The sequence below is a fragment of the Rhinopithecus roxellana genome, chromosome 8 (genome assembly GCF_007565055.1).
Source record: "Rhinopithecus roxellana isolate Shanxi Qingling chromosome 8, ASM756505v1, whole genome shotgun sequence".
Lineage (NCBI taxonomy): Eukaryota > Metazoa > Chordata > Mammalia > Primates > Cercopithecidae > Rhinopithecus > Rhinopithecus roxellana.
In genome coordinates this window covers 18480531-18500245 of record NC_044556.1, presented here as the reverse complement: position 1 = coordinate 18500245, position 19715 = coordinate 18480531, and the positions used below count along the sequence as shown (strand labels likewise).

General features: G+C 46.8%; 1 protein-coding gene across 18 annotated transcripts in view; it reads left to right on the top strand.

Annotated features, from left to right (window-relative positions):
- SUGP2 (SURP and G-patch domain containing 2) overlaps positions 1–19715 on the top strand; it is a 44589-nt gene that overhangs the window by 2066 nt on the left and 22808 nt on the right. For 14 of the 18 annotated variants that reach the window (XR_004058908.1, XR_750484.2, XR_004058906.1 and 11 more), the window contains exons 2-4: positions 922–1053; positions 5258–6868; positions 13580–13748. Coding sequence is in view for 4 of the 18 variants with exons in the window: in XM_010386683.2 (XP_010384985.2) it covers positions 933–1053; positions 5258–6868; positions 13580–13748 (1901 nt within the window). In the remaining 14 variants the exon portion in view is untranslated. The remainder of the gene's footprint in view (positions 1–921; positions 1054–5257; positions 6869–13579; positions 13749–19715) is intronic. The other 4 variants (XR_004058913.1, XR_004058914.1, XM_030936675.1 and 1 more) reach the window with 1 other exon arrangement.

Sequence of the window (19715 nt, the reverse complement as noted above, 5' to 3'; positions counted from 1 at the left end):
CACACCTGTGAACTTCGTGAAGGCAGAGGCCCCCTTAAAAGAGTCCATCCAAGGTGGGCAGATTGCTTGAGGTCAGGAGTTCGAGACCAACCAGGCCAACCTGGCAAAGCCCTATCTCTACTAAAAAAATTAAACATAAATAAAAAATAAAAAGGGTCCAGCCTGCCTCTGAAGTTCCATGTGAGGATTATGGATTACTGCCTTCTTACTTTGAGGATTAGGTGAAATAGAACAGGTTCTGTGAGCACAGTTTTGTGTGTGTGTGTGTGTGTGTGTGAGTGTTTCCTTGAGACAGAGTCTCGCTCTGTCCCCCAGTCTGGAGTGCAGTGGCATGATCTCAGCTCACTGCAACCTCTGTCTCCCGGATTCAAGCAATTCCCATGCCTCAGCCTCCTGAGTATTTGGGATTACAGGCACGTGCCACCATGCCTGGTGAATTTTTTTTTTTTTTTTTTTTTGAGATGGAGTCTCACTCTGTTGCCCAGGCTGGAGTGCAGTGGCATGATCTCGGCCCACTGCAACCTCCACCTCCCAGGTTCAAGCAATTTGCTTGCCTCAGCTTCCCAAGTAGCTGGGATTAAAGGTGCATACCACCACGCCCGGCTAATTTTTGTGTTTTTAGTAGACACAGGGTTTTGCCATGTTGGCCAGGCTAGTCTCAAACTCCTGACCTTAAATGATCCGCCCACCTCAGATTCCCAAAGTGCTGGGATTACAGGTGTGAGCCACCATATGCAGCCTGAATTTTTTGTATTTTAGTAGAGACGGGGGTTTCACCATGTTGCCTAGGCTGGTCTCGAACTCCTGAGCTCAGGCGATCCACCCACCTCAACCTCCCAAAGTGCCAGGATTACAGGCATGAGCCACCGTGCCCAGCCCCAAGTTGTGACTCTTAGTGTAGTTTTTTCTGTCTCACCATAGGGCAAAATAACATGGCAGCCAGACGTATTACACAGGAGACTTTTGATGCTGTATTACAAGAAAAAGCCAAGCGATATCACATGGATGCCAGCGGTGAGGCTGTAAGCGAAACTCTTCAGTTTAAAGCTCAAGGTAAAATAAAGTGTTGTTGTTGTTTTGGTGGGGGTGTATCTTAGGGACAAGGCAGGAAGATTGCAGTACCTTTGGGCAAATAATACCAGTCCTCTGATCCTTACGTTCCTTATTTAGGAGATAATGGTTTTTTATTTTGGTTTGGTTTAGTTTTTGAGACAGGGTCTTACTCTGTCCCCCAGGCTGAAGTACAGTGGCACAATTTTAGCTCACTGCAACTGTGAACTCCTAGGCTCAAGCCATCGTCCCATCTCTGCCTCCCAGAGTGCTGAGATTATAGGCATGAGCCACTGCACTTGGTCAGGGGATAATGTTTTGATCTGTCAGTCATTATTACGCAGATATCTGGAGCCGACCCACCTCAAGACAGTTTTGTTTGTTTGTTTGTTTGTTTTGAGACGGAGTTTCACTCTTGTCTCCCAGGCTGGAGGGCATTGGAGGGATCTCGGCTCACTGCAACCTCTGCCTCCTGGATTCAAGCGGTTTTCCTGCCTCAGCCTCCTGAGTAGCTGGGATTACAGGCATGCACCACCACGCCCGGCTAATTTTTGTATTTGTAATAGAGATGGGGTTTTACCATGTTGGCCAGGCTGGTCTCGAACTCCTGACCTCAGGTGATCCACTTGCCTCGTCCTCCCAAAATGCTGGGATTACAGGCATGAGCCACCGAGCCCAGCCCAGTTTTGTTTTTTGGTGTTTTTTTTTTTTTCTTTTAATAGATATGGGGTCTTGCTATGTTGTTCAGGCTGGTCTGCAACTCCTGGGCTCAAGCTATCCTCCCACCTCTGCCTCCAGTGTGTTGCGATTGCAGGCGTGAGCCATTGCTCCCAGCCCCAAGACAGGTTCTTGGATCCATTTCCTGGCTCCATCCCCATCACCACTTATTATTTTTTTTTTTTTTTGAGACAGAGTCTTGTACTGTCACCCAGGCTGGAGTGCAGTGACGTGATCTTGGCTCACTGCAGCCTCTGCCTCCTGGTTTCAAGCGGTTCTCCTACCTCAGCCTCCCGAGTAGCTGAGATTACAGGCGCCTGCCACCATGCCCAGCTAATTTTTTTGTATTTTTTTTTTAGTAGAGACGGGGTTTCACTATGTTGGTCAGGCTGGTCTTGAACTCCTGACCTTGTGATCCACCCACCTCGGCCTCCCATAGTGCTGGGATTACAGGCGTGAGCCACCGCACCCAGCCAGCTCTACCAGTTCTTAGCTGGATAATCAGAACAATCTCCTTCTGCAGCCTCTCTCTGTTTCTGGCTTCATTCCCCTCATGTCTCCCCTTTATAGAGTTGATCCACAGATCTGTTAGTGCCAGCCTTACTGAGCCACTGCTCTCCTTGGCCTCTGGGGCTCCCCACTACAGGACACACCCTCAGAGGAGTGCAGGAGCAGCCAGGCCACAATATATACAAGACAGGAGGGCATGGGGTGGCCTGTAGAGCTGCTGACTTTAGGCCCTGTCTGAAAACATTCCCATTGGAAGGTTTTGACACACCATGCCAGCAGAATCAAAAACAGTGCCTGCACAGATCACAGGATGACATGAAGGGTCCTTCACCTCCTGCCTTGGGCCTCACACTGAGGGCTACTGTGTTGCCTGCTACCTACGCTTTGAATTCCTCCTGTCCTAGCACTGCCTGGTAAATTCCCTCAGGTACCAAGACAGATCACAGGTGCCTTCCCCCGGGAAGCCTCAGCATGCCTGGAGGCTGATTTGGTTGCCCTTTCCTGCCCCAGGGAGGTACATCATGTACTCACTCCTCTGCTTGTCTCCTCTGGGTAGCACAGACAGTGCTGCTCCCAGTCACACCAGCCTTGGGGTGGAGGAGGTCTCCTGTGTTGGGTGAGTAAGTGTAAGTGCTTGGGGTAGGAATAACAAACATGCTCTGGACCTGGACAAAGCAGGCTCAGAGATTGTCTTCAGATCTTGAGTTTTCAATAATCACATGGGTACTACACACAAACATTCCTGTTATAAAATATTGGAACAAATAAGAAGTAAAGGTTAAAATAAAAGTTCTCTTAAGTGCTTGCTTATGCCTCTGAGGTATAACCGTATTCATGGTGTTTGTGCATTCTTTAGTTCTTTTAGTGTAATGCATGTATGTAATACTGAATATTTATGTTTTATTTAGAAGGAGATTTAAATCTTTAACTTTACCTAGAGACTCAAGCACCAATACATATCTTAGTTACCTCCAGAAAGATTAGGGGCCTGGGCACAGTGGCTCACACCAGCAATCTCACCACTTTGGGAGGCTGAGGCAAGAGGATCATTTGAGCCCTGGAGTTACAGACCAGTCTGGGCAAAAAAGTGAGACTCCCTCTCTACAAAAAATAAAAAGTTATCTGGGCATGGTGGCATGCACCTATGACTCTGGCTACTTGGGAGGCTGAGGCAGGAAGTTGGCTTGTGCCCAGGAAATTGAGGCTGCAGTAAGCCGTGTTTGTGCCATTGTACTCCAGCCTGGGCCACAGAGTGAGTCCCTGTCTCAGAAAAAGACGGCTGGGTGCAGTGGCTTACACATGTAATCCCAACACTTTGAGAGGCCAGGGCGGGCAGATCACCTGAGGTCAGGAGTTTGAGACCAGCCTGGCCAACATGGTGAAACCCCGTCTCTACTAAAATACAAAAATGTGGCGGGCCCCTGTAATTGCAGCTACCCAGGAGGCTGAAACAGAAGGACAGCTTGAACCCAGGAGGTGGAGGTTGCAGTGAGCCCAGATCGTGCCCCTGCTCTCCAGCCTGGGCAACAGAGTGAGACTCTGTCTCGAAAAAAAAAGAAAAAAAAAGTGTTAGAGCTACTCTCTTTGACCAGCCTGTCTCAAAATGTCATTGCCTCCTCAGGTTCCCACCTGCTTGATTTCTCTTCTTGGTACTTTCTTGTATCTGATATATTCCTGTTTTTTGTCTGACTCTCTCAACTGACAAGTTTCGGAGAGTTCTTATTTTCTTGCTGTAACTTCAGTGCCTAGTACTGTGCTTGCACACAGTAGGTGCCCAGTTTGTACTTGTTGAACAAATGAACTAGGATTTATACACGACTTTGGCTTCCTGTGGCCTCTTAACCCATTACTACCTCCTGGCACCTCTCCTTCCCTATTCATTTGTTTTTTTTTTTTTTTAAACTAGGTCATTGATTCTGATTGAAAAGCTAGAAAGAAAGGCACTCCATGAAAACTCTCCCTGAGGCCCACTGTTCTCATATGCCCATAGTTCATCGCTTCTGTTCCTCGCTTCTTACAGTTTCTCCATGTGATTAAGCGATAGCAAGTATATCTTCCCCTACGCCCTTTTTTCTTTTTGACAGAGACAGGGTCTTGCTATGTTGCCCAGGCTGATCTCAAACTCCTGGGCTCGAGTGATCCTCCCACCTCAGCCTCCCAAAGTGCAGGGATTATAGGTTTGAGCCACTGTGCCTGACCCATTTCCCCTTTTCTATATGGAGAAGGACAGAAGTAGACACTGTTCAGTTTCCATCATGGCCTCTCTTGATGTATCTTACTAAGCTTCTGCCCTCCCTCCTGCCTGCCTCAGTCTGTGGTTTTTCAGCTCCAGAGAGAGGGTTGATTGGCCTGGCCTACCTTTCCAAGGGATAGGTTCAGCCAGCTTTGGGTCAGCTGTGGTGGGTGTGGTGTTAGCTATGGTTCCTCTAGCCTCACGGTTGCACTGTGGGCTGAGACTTCCTTCTAGGAGGCAGTGAAGGCAGGTAGCCTCAGTAAAACCTATCTGTTCTGAGATAGAAGTAGAAACACAGAAGTGCTCCAGTTGCAGTAAAGATATCCAGGTTATTTGGGGACCAAACACCCTTTCCTCAGACTAAAAGAGGGATTGCCAACCCAGATGGCTAGAGAGTAGGGGATCTGAATAAGCGAGGGCTGTTGGTGCCAACTTAGAGAGTCTGTGTCTTGCCCGTTGGGCTGCTGCTGCCCAGCCTGGGTTGATTGTCATCAGGGCAAACTCAGGGTTGGTGCTTTTAGATCTCCTGTTTTAGTAAGTAGTTGATCCAGATTTTAAGTGACACCACACACATTTTAAATGTTGGCAACAAATACAGATTGGCAAAAAGCACTGAGGTGTATAAAGCACTTTTGCTGCCTGGTGATCTGTGGACTGTTTGTTTGCACTGTTTGCATCCTCTGGTCTAAAGTACCTTTTGGCTTCTTCTTTTTTTTTTTTTTTTTTTTTTTTAATGGTTTATTTCAGATCTCTTAAGGGCAGTCCCAAGATCCAGAGCAGAGATGTATGATGATGTCCACAGCGATAGCAGATACTCCCTCAGTGGATCTGTAGCTCACTCGCGAGACACCGGAAGAGAGGGCCTGAGAAGTGACGTATTTCCAGGGCCTTCCTTCAGATCAAGCAACCCTTCCATCAGTGATGACAGCTACTTTCGCAAAGAATGTGGCCGGGATCTGGAATTTTCTCACTCTGATTCTCGGGACCAGGTCATTGGCCACCGGAAATTGGGACATTTCCGTTCTCAGGACTGGAAATTTGCACTCCGTGGTTCTTGGGAGCAAGACTTTGGCCATCCAGTTTCTCAAGAGTCCTCCTCTTGGTCACAGGAGTATAGTTTTGGTCCCTCTGCAGTTTTGGGAGACTTTGGATCTTCCAGGCTGATTGAGAAAGAGTGTTTGGAGAAGGAGAGTCGGGATTATGACGTGGACCATCCCGGGGAGGCTGACTCTGTGCTCAGAGGCAGCAGTCAAGTTCAGGCCAGAGGCCGAGCTTTAAACATCGTTGACCAGGAAGGTTCCCTCCTAGGAAAAGGGGAGACTCAGGGCCTGCTCACAGCTAAGGGGGGTGTTGGGAAACTTGTCACATTGAGAAATGTGAGCACAAAAAAAATACCCACCATGAATCGTATTACTCCCAAAACTCAGGGCACTAACCAAATCCAGAAAACCACTCCAAGTCCTGATGTGACCCTGGGGACAAACCCAGGGACAGAAGATATCCAGTTCCCCATTCAGAAGATCCCTCTGGGGCTGGATCTGAAGAATCTTCGGCTCCCCAGAAGAAAGATGAGCTTTGACATCATAGATAAGTCTGATGTTTTTTCAAGATTTGGGATAGAAATAATCAAATGGGCAGGATTCCATACCATAAAAGATGATATTAAATTTTCCCAGCTTTTCCAGACTCTCTTTGAACTTGAAACAGAAACCTGTGCTAAAATGCTTGCCTCATTCAAATGTTCCTTAAAACCAGAGCACAGAGATTTTTGCTTTTTTACTATCAAATTTTTAAAGCATTCTGCTTTGAAAACACCCAGAGTTGATAATGAGTTTTTAAACATGCTTTTAGACAAAGGTGCTGTGAAGACCAAAAATTGCTTTTTTGAAATCATAAAGCCCTTTGACAAGTACATAATGAGACTTCAAGACCGGCTTCTGAAGAGTGTCACACCTCTGCTTATGGCCTGCAATGCCTACGAGCTGAGTGTCAAGATGAAGACCCTCAGTAACCCCCTGGACTTGGCTCTTGCCCTAGAAACCACCAATTCTCTCTGCCGGAAGTCTTTGGCCCTTTTGGGACAGACATTCTCCTTGGCCTCTTCTTTCCGGCAAGAGAAAATCTTAGAAGCTGTCGGCCTGCAAGATATAGCTCCGTCACCTGCTGCATTTCCAAACTTTGAAGACTCCACTTTGTTTGGGAGAGAGTACATAGACCACCTGAAGGCCTGGCTAGTCAGCAGCGGGTGTCCCCTCCAGGTTAAGAAAGCCGAACCAGAACCTACGCGAGAGGAGGAGAAAATGATTCCTCCTACCAAACCCGAAATTCAGGCCAAGGCTCCAAGTAGTCTGAGTGATGGTAAGGAAAACAGCCAAAGTTTCTATTTGTTGTTTTTCATCTTTGTTTGGTAATGTCTTTTATTTGAGATTTTTTTACACAGAAGCTCTTTAGCCAATTGGAAACAAATCAGGATTTTAATAGAAAATGCACATTGGCCAATATATGTCTGCCATTCATTCTGTGAATGTGTCTTAGGAATCTGCTGTTGACCATAAAAGTCTTTAGACAGCTGGGTGTGGTGGCACATGCCTGTAATTCAAGCACTTTGGGAGGCCGAAGCGGCAGATTGCTTGAGACCAGGAGTTCGAGACCAGCCTGACCAACATAGTGAAACCCCATCTCTACTAAAAATACAAAAACTAGCCGGGTGTGGTGGCATGCACCTGAAATCGCAGCTACTTGGGAGGCTGAGGCAGGAGAATCCACTTAGACCTGGGAGGTGGAGGTTTCAGTGAGCTGAGATTACCCCACTGTACTCCAGCCTGGGCGACAGCAAGACTCTTTCTCAGAAAAACAAAAATCTTTGGACATTTTTAGGTCAAATACCTCTCGGGATTTGGTAGAAAGCTGTGGCCATTGCCAGAAAAAATGCTCATCTATTCATACACAATTTTACCTATATCTTCTGAGGGGTTCATACCTTTCTGCAGCCAAGGTTAAGAACCCTTATTCCTTTTTTGTTTGTTTGTTTTCAATCTTTGAAAGAAAGAAGGCTTGACTTTCTTTCCTTGTTTTTGTTTTTTTGAGACATAGTCATGCCCTGTCACCCAGGCCGGTGTGCAATGGCATGATCATGGCTCACTGCAGCCCCGACCTCCTGGGCTCAAGTGATCCTTCTGCCTCAGCCTCCTGAGTAGCTGGGACTATTGGCTTGTACCACTGTGCCTGGCTAACTTTTTTTGTATTTTTTGTAGAGAATCATGTTGCCCAGACTGGTCTCAAACTCCTGAGCTCAAGTAATCTACCCGCCTCAGCCTCCCAAAGTGCTGGGATTATAGGCGTGAGTCACTGCACCTGGCCTGGAACCCTTGTTCCAACATGTCCCCACAAGGTGTTACTAGAAGGGAGAAAAAACACAGAGCATGGTCTCTGAGGAATCCCTAGTCTCCTGAGGGAAGAAAATCACAAAGTCCAGTCACTCGTGAGCCAGGGGTGGTAGCACATGTCTGTAATCCTAGCTACTCGGGAGGCTGAGGAGGGAGGATTGCTTGAGACCAGGAGTTCAAGGTTGCAGTGACCTGTGATTGCATCTGTGAATAGCCACTGCACTCCAGCCTGGGCTAGCATCACCCTGTCTCTCAATAAACCAAAACAAAAAAGCAGTCACCCCTGTGCTAGAATTAAAGTGACACAGGAGAGGCTCCAGCCCAGCCTGGAGAGTTGTGGAAGTCGTGCTTGAGCTGTACTGAAGGATGTGTAGGGACCAGCCAGGTCATTCCACATAGTGGATGCACCTTTTCACCCTACTCACTTTTCTAGACTGCCTAAAGTTGGTGAATTACTGAAGTACACCTGCTAATTAGCAGTTATCATTGGCTTTCTGGGGAGAGGAAAAGGCCAAGGAGGAGAAATAGAAGTGATAAGCTGTTTGATTTCCCTGTTCCTTCCTCCTAAACTCCCAGAATGGGCTCTGTCTCACAGCCCAGACATCCCAGAGGTCGCAAGCATACATGATAACCATGGTGTCTTAACTCTTGTGATAGGGAGAAAGCGCTTTTCCCACTGATGTGGTTTTCACCTTCCATTGCCCCCAGCCCAGTGGGGAAGTCTCATTTGTTCCTGACTTTCTTTGCTCTTTCACCACCCTCATGAAGCCCCAACGGCACTAGACACTGGATAGGTCCCACCACATACAGGTGACCACACCCTACCCCCAGAGCGGAATCCTTCGAGAAGTAGGCTCAGGGCTGAAGGGACCCTATTCCCCAACCCCTCACAAAGTGATGGGATACTGTTTGAAGGAAGAAGTCACCCATAACCTAAAGTGGTTATAACCCACCCACTTACCCTCCCACAGCCTTCGATGTTCCCCATGCTTTCCTGCAGCTGCAGGCGTGCTGGACTGAAAATGCTACCGCCTGCTCTTCTACGTGATTGCCAGAAAGCCCTCTTTGTTTCCACAGCCTTTGCTGCATCATGATATTGACCTAATGTAAATTACCTCACCTTTCCCTTGATGCTGGATTCATGCTGCCTTTTACTAGAGGTTTCTGAACTCAAACAGACCTGGGTTCACATGTAGTTGGTATCTGTAAGCCTCAGTTTCCTGTCTGTATAGCGGCATAGCTGGCGACAGGGCCCACATCTCATGAGGCTGCCCCACTGCTGCTTATCTTCCTGTTAGAAATGTTGGAATGGAGCCAGGCGTGGTGGCTCACACCTGTAATCCCAGCACTTTGGGAGGCCGAGGCGGGTGGGTCATGAGGTCAGGAGTTCGAGACCAGCCTGCCCAACATGGTGAAACCCCGTCTCTACTAAAAATACAAAAATTAGCTGAATGAATGTGGAGACGCGTGACTAATCCCAGCTACTCGGGAGGCTGAAGCAGGAGAATCGCTTGAATCCGGGAGGCGGAGGTTGCAGTGAGCCGAGATGGTGCCACTGCATTCCAGCCTGGGCAACAGGGTGAGACTCCGTCTAAAAAAAAAAAAAGAAAGAAAGAAATGCTGGAATGGGCCAGGTGCAGTGGCTCACTCCTGTAATCCCAGCACTTTGGGAGACCAAGGCGGGCGGATAACGAGGTCAGGAGATCAAAACCATTCTGGCTAACACGGTGAAGCCCCGTTGCTACTAAAAATACAAAAAATTAGGCGTGGTGGCATGTGCCTGTAGTCCCAGCTACTCAGGAGGCTGAGGCAAGATAATTGCTTGAACCTGGGAGGCAGAGGTTGCAGTGAGCCAAGATCTTGCTACTGCTCTCCAGCCTGGCAACAGAGCGAGACTCCGTCTCTAAAAAAAAAAAGAAAAGGAAAGGAAAAAAGAAATGCTGGAATGGGCCAGGCGCAGTGGCTCACACCTGTAATCCCAACACTTTGGGAGGCTGAGGCAGGTGGATCACCTGAGGTCAGGAGTTCGAGACCAGCCTGGCCAACGTGATGAAACCCTGTCTCTACTAAAAATCAAAAATTATCCTGGCGTGGTGGCACACACCTATAATCCCAGCTACTTGGGAGGCTGAGGCAGGAGAGATGCTTGAACTTGGGAAGTGGAGGTTGCAGTGAGCTTAGAGCACGCTACTCCACTCCAGCCTGGGTGATGAGCAAAGTCCATCTAGGAAAAAAAAAAAGAAATGCTGGAATGACATCTTTGATTGAATGCTTTGATTATTACTATTACCTTTTTTTTTTTAATTCTTGAAAGGATACATTCTCAGGAGTAGGATTGCTGGGCCAAAGCTGTGTCCCACTTTCTGACTCTTGCTCATGGTCATCCTAGCTAAAGATGACCAAATTAGCAGGGGTCCCCAAATTTCATTGCTGACTGTAAACCTCAACATCTTTTATAAAATCACATAAAACTAGTAGTTCTGTAAAAAGAGAGCCATAAAAAAAAACAGTTTCATAGGGGATATACTTGGAATAATGTGGCAGTTGAAGGATTGACTCATCATGTATGAAGAGCTCACACTAATGTTTAAAATAAGCTGAAAGCTGTAACATGGACACAGGTGGGCACAGGACTGTGCAATCATTTACAGAACAAACTGGAAAACCTTGGTAGTTCAGCAGTGATTTTAACTGAATGGCTGAACAAATAGACCATTCTGTGCTTTTTTGTTTGTTTGTTTTTGTTTTTGTTTTGTTTTGTTTTGTTTTGAGATGGAGTCTGGCTCTGTCGCCCGGGCTGGAGTGCAGTGGCCGGATTTCAGCTCACTGCAAGCTCCGCCTCCTGGTTTTACGCCGTTCTCCTGCCTCAGCCTCCCCAGTAGCTGGGACTACAGGCGCCCGCCACCTCGCCCGGCTAGTTTTTTGTATTTTTTAGTAGAGACGGGGTTTCACCGTGTTAGCCAGGATGGTCTCGATCTCCTGACCTCGTGATCCGCCCGTCTCGGCCTCCCAAAGTGCTGGGATTACAGGCTTGAGCCACCGCACCCAGCCTGTTTTGTTTTGGGGACGGAGTTTTGCTCTTGTTGCCCAGGCTGGAGTGCAATGGTGTGATCTCGGCTCACCGCAACCTCTGCCTCCCAGGTTCAAGCAGTTCTCCTGCCTCAGACTCCCTAGTAGCTGGGATTGTGGTCATGTGCCACCACGCCCAGCTAATTTTGTATTTTTAGTAGGGACGGGGTTTCTCCATGTTGGTCAGGCTGGTCTCGAACTTCCAACCTCAGCTGATCCGCCCACCTTGACCTCCCAAAGTACTGGGATTACAGGCATAAGCCACCGCGCCCGGCCATCATTCTGTACTTTTAAAACTAGCCAATTATTAGGAAATTAAACAGTCTTACCATTTGAAGAGACGTTCTTCTGTGTTGCTGGCAGCATTGTAAATTTAAAGTCATCCTGGGCCGGGCGCGGTGGCTCAAGCCTGTAATCCCAGCACTTTGGGAGGCCGAGACGGGCGGATCACGAGGTCAGGAGATCGAGACCATCCTGGCTAACACGGTGAAACCCCGTCTCTACTAAAAAAAAATATACAAAAAATTAGCCGGGCGAGATGGCGGGCGCCTGTAGTCCCAGCTACTCGGGAGGCTGAGGCGAGAGAATGGCGTAAACCCGGGAGGCGGAGCTTGCAGTGAGCTGAGATCCGGCCACTGCACTCCAGCCTGGGCGACAGAGCGAGACTCCGTCTCAAAAAAAATAAAAAATAAAAAAATAAAAAAAAAAAATAAAGTCATCCTGGAGGAAATTCACACTTTAAAAAATATTTTGGGCAGAGCTTGGTGGCTCACACCTATAATCCCAGCACTTTGGGAGGTAGAGGAGGGTGGATCTCTTGAGCCCAAGAATTGGAGACCAGCCTGAGCAAGATGGTGAAGCCTCATCTCTACAAAAAATTTGAAAAATTAGCCCGACGTAGTGGCGCATGTCTGTAGTCCCAGCTACTTGGGAGGCTGAGGCCTGAGAATTGCTTGAGCCCAGGAGTTCGAGGCTGCCGTGAACTATCATGGGACCACTGCACTCCAGCCTGGGCAACAGAGTGAGACCCCGTCTCAAAAAAGAAAAGATTTGTTTCTTTTTTTTTTTTGAGATGGAGTCTAGCTCTGATGCCCAGGCTGGAGTGCAGTGGCGCGATCTCGGCTCACTGCAAGCTCCACCTCCTAGGTTCATGCCATTCTCCTGCCTCAGCCTTCTGAGTAGCTGGTACTGCAGGCGCCCACCACCATGCCTGGCTAATTTTTTTGTGTTTTTTAGTAGAGATGGAGTTTCACCATGTTAGCCAGGCTGGTCTTGATCTCCTGACCTCGTGATCCACCCGCCTCGGCCTCCCAAAGTGCTGGGATTACAGGCGTGAGCCACTGTACCTAGCTAAAATTTGTTTCTTATACATTCAGCAGGTATTTTCTGTGAACATGTAATTTGGGACCATTGACCTTTTTTTTGTTTTGAGATGGAGTCTCGCTCTGTTGCCAGACTGGAGTGCAGTGGCACGATCTTGGCTCACTGCAACCTCTGCCTCCCGGGTTCAAGCAATTCTCCTGCGTCAGCCTCCCAAGTAGCTGAGACTATAGGTTCATGCTGCCATGCCTGGCTAATTTTCTTTCTTTTTTGTATTTTAGTAGAGACGGGGTTTCACCATGTTGTCCAGGCTGGTCTCGAACTCCTGAGCTCAGGCAATCTGCCCGCCTCAGCCTCCCAAAGTGCTAGGATTACAGGTGTGAGCCACTGTGCCCAGCTGACCTTTTTTTTTTTAATTGGAGAAAATTTTTTGTGAATTGATATATATATTTTCTGATTACAAAACACAAGTATGATGGGGTTTTTTTTTTTTTTTTTTTTTTTGAGACTGAGTCTCCCTCTGTCGCCAAGGCTGGAGTGCAGTGGCGTGATCTCAGTCACTGCAAGCTCCACCTCCCGAGTTCAAGCCATCCTCCTGCCTCAGCCTCCCGAGTAGCTGGGACTATAGGCGCCTGCCACCATGCCCGGCTAATTTTTTTTGTATTTTTAGTAGAGACAGGGTTTCACCGTGTTAGCCAGGATGGTCTCGATCTCCTGACCTCGTGATCCGCCCGCCTCAGCCTCCCAAAGTGCTAGGATTACAGGTGTGAGCCACCGCACCCGGCCATTTTTTTGTTTTAAAGATAAAGCATAAGGAAAACGAAATTCATGATAATTCTATCCCCTATAACATCTGTTAACATATTTCCTTATAGTCTTTTCCTGTGTATCCATATTTATATATTTTTTATTCCCACCTTTATATTGAGAATTAAAATCTAGATACCTTTTTTGTATATTTTAAACTAGATATTTATATTTTCCACTTTAATGTTATGAACACTCAAATTATTAAGTGATACATGAAAAATGATATCAAATTCCTATATGTCTTTCTTTTTCTAGAGTATATAAATAAATTGCTCTGTCCAGTCATTGAAAGCTGTGACTGTTTCTCTCCTAGTGGTTATACTGTTACATTTTTTAGGAGGAGATTTTCTGTATTGGTTTGTAGAATAAGGTGTTGTTTTCCTCTTTTCAATGCTGGTGTCTTGTGAATGAGGATTTTGGTTGTTGACGCCTGCTTGGGTTCAGCGCTAAGCCCCCAACTACTGTACTGTCCTTGTCTTCCCAGAGCCCACAGTCAGCATGTTTCTCAGAAAAGCTGTTCTGTGTGTTCCAGCTGTCCCCCAGCGAGCAGATCACAAGGTAGTGGGCACCATCGACCAGCTTGTGAAACGTGTCATCGAAGGCAGCCTGTCTCCCAAAGAGAGAACTCTTCTCAAAGAGGACCCTGCTTACTGGTAGGTCTTTAAATGTCCACCCTGTGAATCCCTGTCATGGAGTATATGGCAAAATTTGGGTCACTCTGATGGTGTTGAGAGCAGAGGGTGAGATACTTGAGTAAGTGGTGTTCTCCAATGAGAAGAGCATGAGGGTGGCTCAGATTTATGTGGGTTCAGCAAGTCCTAGCTCTGTTGCAGACCAGTGGTAGGCTGGCTGGGTGGTGGCATTCTCTTACCTGTGAATACATTTCCAACTCCCTGCTTTGCTGTTTTAAGGATGCAATGAGATGTTCATGCAGAGAATACAGAGTAAGGGTAGTAAGATTAGTAATACATCATTGCAGTTGTTTGCAGTGTATTGCTAGTATTTGTTAAACTCTGTTTTGCTTAACTGCCTCTTTTTTTTTTTTTTTTTTGAGACGGAGTCTCGCTCTGTCGCCCAGGCTGGACTGCAGTGGCCGGATCTCAGCTCACTGCAAGCTCCGCCTACCGAGTTTATGCCATTCTCCTGCCTCAGCCTCTTAAGTAGCTGGGACTACAGGCTCCCGCCGCCATGCCCGGCTAGTTTTTTTTTTTTTTTGTATTTTTTTAGTAGAGATGAGGTTTCACCGTGTTAGCCAGGATGGTCTCGATCTCCTGACCTCGTGATCCGCCCATCTCGGCCTCCCAAAGTGCTGAGATTACAGGCTTGAGCCACCGCGCCTGGCCTTAACTGCCTCTTTATGTGAATAGAACAACTTTTTAAAATTACAGTTTGCATCCTAAATATAGTACTTTCTTATTAGAGAAAGTAAAGAACAGGCCAGAAAAAGAGTCCCGCTCTGTCACCCAGGCTGGGGTACAGTGGCGCAATCTTAGCTTACTGCAACCTCCGTCTCCTGGGTTCAAGCGATTCTCGTGCCTCAGCCTCCCAAGTAGCTGGGATTACAGGCGCATACCAGCACACCCAGCTAATTTTTGTATTTTTAGTAGAGACGGGGTTTCACCATGTTGGCCAGGTTGGTCTCAAACTCCTGACCTCAGATGACCCACCTGCCTTGGCTTCCCAAAGTGCTGGGATTACAGTTGTGAGCCACCACGCCAGGCCGAGACACCATTTCTTTTTTTTTTTTTTTTTTTAAAGGAGGTGATGATCAGTGCTTTGCTTGTATTTCTGCCTACCTTTCTGGCAATTTATCATGATATCTGGGAGTGAAACTGCTGGGTTAAAGCTCATGTTAGAGACTTTTGATTTATGCCAGTTTCTCAGCTGCAGCACTTTTTATTCTTAATTTTTTTTGGAACAGAGTCTCGCCCTGTCACCAGGCTGGAGTGCAGTGGGGCGATCTCGGCTCACTGCAACCTCTGTTTCCCGGGTTCAAGCAATTCTTGTTCCTCAGCCTCCCGAGTAACTGGGATTACAGGTGCCCGCCACCACACCCAGCTAATTTTTTGTATTTTAGTAGAGACGGGGTTTCACCATGTTGCCCAGGGTGGTCTGGAACTCCTGAACTCAGGCGATCCGCCTGCCTCGGCCTCCCAAAATGCTGGGATTACAAGCGTGAGCCACCGCGCCCAGCCTCAGCTGCAGCACTATTGACATTTGAGACTGGATCATTCTGTATTAGGGTTGGAGCTGTCCTGGACATTGCAGGCTGTTTAGCAGCATCTGTGGTCTCTATCCGTTTGATGTTAGCAGGACCTTCTGTCTCACTAATAACAACCCAGAATACATCCAGACACTGCCTGATGTCCCATGGCAGGCAGAGCTGCCTCTCGTGGAGACCATTGATGTTTATCATCAGATTATTCTTCATAGGTTATGTGTACTAATTGACCCTCTCACTGCTACTCTGTAAGTGTGCTGTGCCCTCTTTTGTTTTCTGTTTTTGTTAGGGACAGGATCTCACTCTGTTGCTCAGGCTGTAGTGCAGGGGCGCTATCACAGCCCGCTGCAACCTTGACCTCCTGAGTGTGCCCTTTTTTGTAGTCAGATTGTACCCATACTGGACTTGTTATTCTTGCTGTTGTAATTACTAAAGATGCTTGAAAGGCATACATTTCCATGTTTTTGGTCCTACCCATCATGATTTACCCAGAGGAAAGTTGGAACTTGTTGTGTTTTTATTTTTACAAAATTCTTGAGTTTGGATTATTTACATGTATTGAATGAGGTAGGCATGTAACTTAAAAGTTAAAAATTCCCAAATAACCTAATTGTCGCAGCATCATTTATTGAATACTTTTCATTTAATAAACTCTTGTGCCTTCTCTGCAGTTGGTACTGTTCTAAGCACATTACTGATTTGAGCACTAGCTGGTTGAATCCTCATAAACAATGTTGCGAAGCATGTCTATTGCTATGCTTATTTTACAGACAAGAAACTTAGAGGCTCCAAGAGCCCTCTTGGCTTGAGGATTCACAGCTAGTAAGAGGCAAAGTTGAGATTCAAATCCAGAGTCTGTGGTCTGAACCAGTGTGCATGCTGAAGGAAGGAAGCTAGATAGCCCCAGATTTACAGATGCAAGCAGATACCAGACCCTCTTGATAAGAAGGCATCCAGACTTAGAAGGCCTAGGGGCACTTTCCAGGTGGTTGATAAGGTTATTAGGCTGGAGGAATAGGAGGCCCTGAGAGAACTGGGGGCTCGTGCCTCTGCCCCATGACCCCTGCACATGGCCCAGTGGTCTCATGACCACTGATAACCAGGCGTGGCAGACAGAAGCCAGAGTCAGGGGTGTGTTTGGATAGGGGCAGGGCAGGGTACAAAATCAGAAATAAGCATCAAAGTAAGAACTGATATTTGAGGTAAACCAGTATCATGAAAGAGAATCACCAAACTCAACAAACTTCTGACACCCTAGAAGACAAGAGTTACTATGAGAAAGAGGAGGTGTAGTCTATAAATATGTATGTGTAATGAATAGTCTCAGGTAATAAGAGTATATTGTATCCATGAAACAGACACTGGTTGCTATGAAAACAGAAAACTGGTTGCTATCCAAGATCCTGTTAAGGATCTTGGAAATGTAAAATAGATTGAAATAAAAATCTCAGCGGTTGGCTGATAGAATAGATCCTGAAGGAGGACAGATTTAGGAGTTGTTCCCAGAGACTTTATCATCCAAAAACTCCTTCACAAGGAATTACCTGGCCAGGTACAGTGGCTCACGTCTGTAATCCCAACAATTTGGGAGACTGAGAGGGACAGATCACCTGAGGTTGGGAGTTTGAGACCAGCCTGGCCAACATGGTAAAACCCTGTCTCTACTAAAGATGCAAAAAATTAGCCGGACATGGTGGCAGGCACCTGTAATCCCAGCTACTTGGGAGACTGAGGCACGAGAATCGCTTGAACCCGGGAGGCAGAGGTTGCAGTGAGCCAAGATCACACCACTGTACTCCAGCCTGGGTACAACAGAGCAAGACTCTGTGTCAAAAAAAAAAAGAAGGAATTATCAAGATGCTATAAGAGGAAAGAGTGTGACACAAAAGCACAGCAATAAGTAAAGAAACTGCTAAACTTAGGTTCCTGGTGTGCATGTTTGAATTCTTAAGTCAAAATGCTCCTTGTATGTTGTATTTAACAAAACAGTTGAACGCATAATGAAAAGCCAAATGTTTCTGCTGTGACCTGTTCCCATGTTCCAGTCCTTGAAGGCAGTCACTTAGTCACTTAGTCACTTAGTTCTTCAAACTACTTCTCACGGTGACCTCTGTATCTTTTTTTTTTTTTTTTTTTTTTGGAGACAGAGTCTCTGTAGCCCAGGCTGGAGTGCAGTGGCATGATCCCTGCAAGCTCTGCCTCCCGGGTTCACGCCATTCTTCTGCCTCAGCCTCCTGAGTAGCTGGGACTACAGGTGCCCGCCACCATGCCCGGCTAATTTTTTTGTATTTCTAGTAGAGACAGGTTTTCACCATGTTAGCCAGGATGGTCTCGATCCCCTGACCTCGTGATCTGCCCACCTCGGCCTCCCAAAGTGCTGGGATTACAGGCGTGAGCCACGGCACCTGGCCTACCTCTGTATCTCTTAATAAGCCTATGCTGCTTTTTCTTTACTGAACAGTTTTATGCATGACCGTTGACATTCTATGAAGATATGTGTGGATTAATAAGTTTGTTTTTTGTTTGTTTTTAAGAGACGAGATCTCACTCTGTTGCCCAGGCTGGAGCACAGTGGCATGATCATACCTCACTGCAGCCTCAACCTGGGCTCGCAAAATCCCCCTGCCTCAGCCTTCCAAGTAGCTGGGACTATAGGAGCACACCACCACATTCAGCTATTTTTTACATATATATATATATATATATATTTTTTTTTTTTTTTTTTTTTTTTTTAAGAAACGGGTTCTTGCTATGTTGTCCAGGCTGGTGTTTAACTCCTGGACTCAAGCGATCCCCCAGAGCACTGGGGTTATAGGCATGAGCCATCACGCTCAGCCTTAAAAATTTTTTTTTTAGTTAGCAAGTGAAAAAGTCAGACCTCTAGGAGGCAAATATAAGAATGGCTTCTGGCCGGACGCGGTGGCTCAAGCCTGTAATCCCAGCACTTTGGGAGGCCGAGACGGGTGGATCACGAGGTCAGGAGATCGAGACCATCCTGGCTAACACGGTGAAACCCCGTCTCTACTAAAAATACAAAAAAAACTAGCCGGGCGAGGTGGCGGGCGCCTGTGGTCCCAGCTACTCCGGAGGCTGACGCAGGAGAATGGCGTAAACCCGGGAGGTGGAGCTTGCAGTGAGCTGAGATCCGGCCACTGCACTCCAGCCTGGGAGACAGAGCCAGACTCCGTCTCAAAAAATAAAAAAAAAAAAAATAAATAAATAAATAAAAAAAAAAGAATGGCTTCTTATCTCCACCCTCTGAGGACCAGCAGAGATTTGAGACCTTCCACCCTCACATCCTACAAGCATGATTTGTTCCCATTGGAGCCTTGTGAACAGAACTGGCCATTGCCTCTTTGCTGAGGTGACCTGCCTCATGTCGTACACTAAAGATGTCAGAAGAGCCAGGCGCGGCTGCTCACACCTGTAATCCCACTACTTTGGGAAGCAGAGGCGGGTGGGCCCCATGAGGTCAGGAGTTCGAGACCAGCCTGGCCAACATGATGAAACCCTGTCTCTACTAAAAATATAAAAATTAGCCGGGCATACTGGTGGCTGCCTATAATCCCAGCTACTCAGGAGGCTGAGGCAGGAGAATCACTTGAACCCAGGAAGCAGAGGTTGCAGTAAGATGAGATTGCGCCACTGCACTCCAGCCTGGGCAACAATAGCAAAACACTGTCTCAAATCAATCAATGAATCAATCAGAAGTATAGACAGACACATCCACTATGGCTTTGCTTCCTTGTTTGGAACACCAAGGGGCAGGCTTCCATCCTTTCCTATGAGAGAGTGCAAAGCATCAAGCCTAGAAAATGATCACAACAGTGCAGGATATAAAGCTGAAGGAATATGTCATACTTTGTTTTCTCTCATCTTCTAAATTGTTCCCTGGGAGTGGGGCAGCCCTGACCATGCGCTCCAGGGAGAGCCCACCAGGTCCTACATGTTCACACACTCAGGAAAACAAGTGGCTAAGAATCCCTCTGGTCTAGCCTCAGCAGGATTGTCCAAGCACCCCAAAGTTAACAAAAAATCTAAATAATTGATGTTTGGGATGAAATAAAAGAAACTAAAATCCTAGATAATCTAAATATGTGAGGCACAAGGAGAAGGAGGGAGGTAGGTGTACAGGCCTTTGTCTTTTTTGACATGAGGGTAGAGCTAAAGGGTAATTCTGCATATTGATACAAAATAAGAGTTTAGGTATGTGTGTTGATTAACCATTAAAGGAACAGATGTGGGGTCTATAACTTCATACTACTCTAGAGGGAAAGAAGCAAAAACACAGGAATTGGAAAACAGAGAAGGGAAATTGCATAGCAGGTGAATGCTACCAAAAAGAACGGAGGTAGAGAATTGTTCAGGCAAAAAAGACTTTAAGGAAAACAGCACTAGA